The sequence below is a fragment of the Tupaia chinensis genome, unplaced genomic scaffold, assembly GCF_000334495.1.
Source record: "Tupaia chinensis unplaced genomic scaffold, TupChi_1.0 Scaffold000478_3, whole genome shotgun sequence".
NCBI classification, from domain to species: Eukaryota; Metazoa; Chordata; class Mammalia; order Scandentia; family Tupaiidae; genus Tupaia; species Tupaia belangeri.
The window spans coordinates 8,346,239-8,347,831 of NW_006159990.1; the positions used below are offsets into that span (position 1 = coordinate 8,346,239).

At 41.2% G+C, this 1,593-nt stretch overlaps 1 protein-coding gene across 1 annotated transcript in view; it reads left to right on the forward strand.

The window, feature by feature from the left end:
* Window positions 1-1,593, forward strand: part of MDN1 (midasin AAA ATPase 1) — a 188,372-nt gene that overhangs the window by 133,369 nt on the left and 53,410 nt on the right. The window contains 3 exon segments of the mRNA XM_006156121.3: window positions 27-62; window positions 276-549; window positions 1,546-1,592. Coding sequence (XP_006156183.1) covers window positions 27-62; window positions 276-549; window positions 1,546-1,592 — 357 coding nt within the window.

A 1,593-nucleotide genomic window follows, 5' to 3' on the forward strand; every position in this document is an offset into this window, starting at 1 on the left:
CTATGAGTGAGGAGGAGGAGGAAGATCGGGAGTTCAGAAGACAGTTCCCACTCCATGAAAAGGTAGGGCGGTGTGGTAGGGTTTGTTTTGCATTGAATTCCCTTGGTGCCACAGACACATTCCCTCTGAAAGTTTATAGTCTTTAATACATCTTTAAGTATGTAAATCCTACTTCATTTTCTTGATGGTTTGTACTGCTTTTTCCCTTTTTTTTTAGTCTGATTGGAATCGGATCCTGATTTTTGATGGTTTAGTTGCTCTAATCCTATTTACAGGACTTTGCAGATATTCTGGTAGAACCAACACTAGAGGAGAAAAAGGGAGCTTCAGATGAGCAAGAAGAGGAAGTAGCCGTGGACCCAGCTGTCCTGTCCCCGAGTTCAATGCAGGCGGTGATGCTGATACACCAGCAGCTGTGCCTCAACTTTGCTCGGTCCCTCTGGTACCAGCAGACTGTGCCAGCACATGAGGTCAAGCATTACCTCGGCCTGTTTCTGTCTTGCTATCAGACTGGGGCATCTCTGGTGACGCACTTCTATCCCCTGATGGGTAATGTTGTTTACTTGTGTTATAACTTTGGGAGAGAAAAATGAGTCTATATGATCAATGCTTCTGGAACTGTTAAAACCATTAATTCCCTGTTTTCACCTAATTCCTTGTGGCTAAAGTTTCCTTAGCTTAAAGAACCTAATTCCAAAAAATTTACTTAAAATTCTGCAATAAGGTACATTTTCATTGTTTAAATCCTATTGGGTGAGGAATTAAGGAAGTAAGAATATGTACTTAGTATAAATGATCTTTTTCCTTAGCATTATTTCCACTTTTCTTCTAATAGTCTCTGTGCTTTATGAATGAAATAATATTCACTTGAATTTAACCTGGAAGATTAATATTGTAGGATAAGTTTTGATGTCATTTTCTACATAACAGAGTGAATTAGTCCATGGAAATAGAAAGGAGACTTTAAATTTCCTTTTTACTTGCTCAGAACAGCTAAGATAACAGAATATCCGAATGCATCAAACCAAACTCCAGGCTGTCACGTTTGCAACTAGACAGTATCTGATTTTCTCTGAACATCCCAGATAGTTGAGAACCTTTGGTAGCTACTGCTGTAGTAGAGTCACAGTTGTCTAAGCCAGTGCTGCTTTGGGGGAGAATAGCATTGAAATAGCTGCTTCAGGGCCAATTCCTTGGTGTGCGATAATGCATTGGTCAAGAGAAACTGAATCCCACATGATGACTGGGACTCAAATTCCTGACCTGGTGTGCCTGCAACAAACTAGGCATGTGGGCAAGTGCCCAGGATCCAGTGGGCTGGAGGGCAGGAGAGTGGGGACCAGACTCTGTGGAGGGTGCTCCTCTCTCCCTCTTAACTCCATCTCTCACTTCCCCAAAACTCACATGCATGTGCAGAGATTCTATTACGAATAAAGAGAAAAGTCTGCTTTTTTATTATTTCCTGTAGTATGTTGTTTCTGACATCTTTGTAAGTTATTAATAGATTAACTTACTGACTTTATCATGATCTTGTTATCGTTACAGGAGTTGAGCTGAATGACCAGCTCTTGGGCAGCCAGCTTTTGGCCTGCA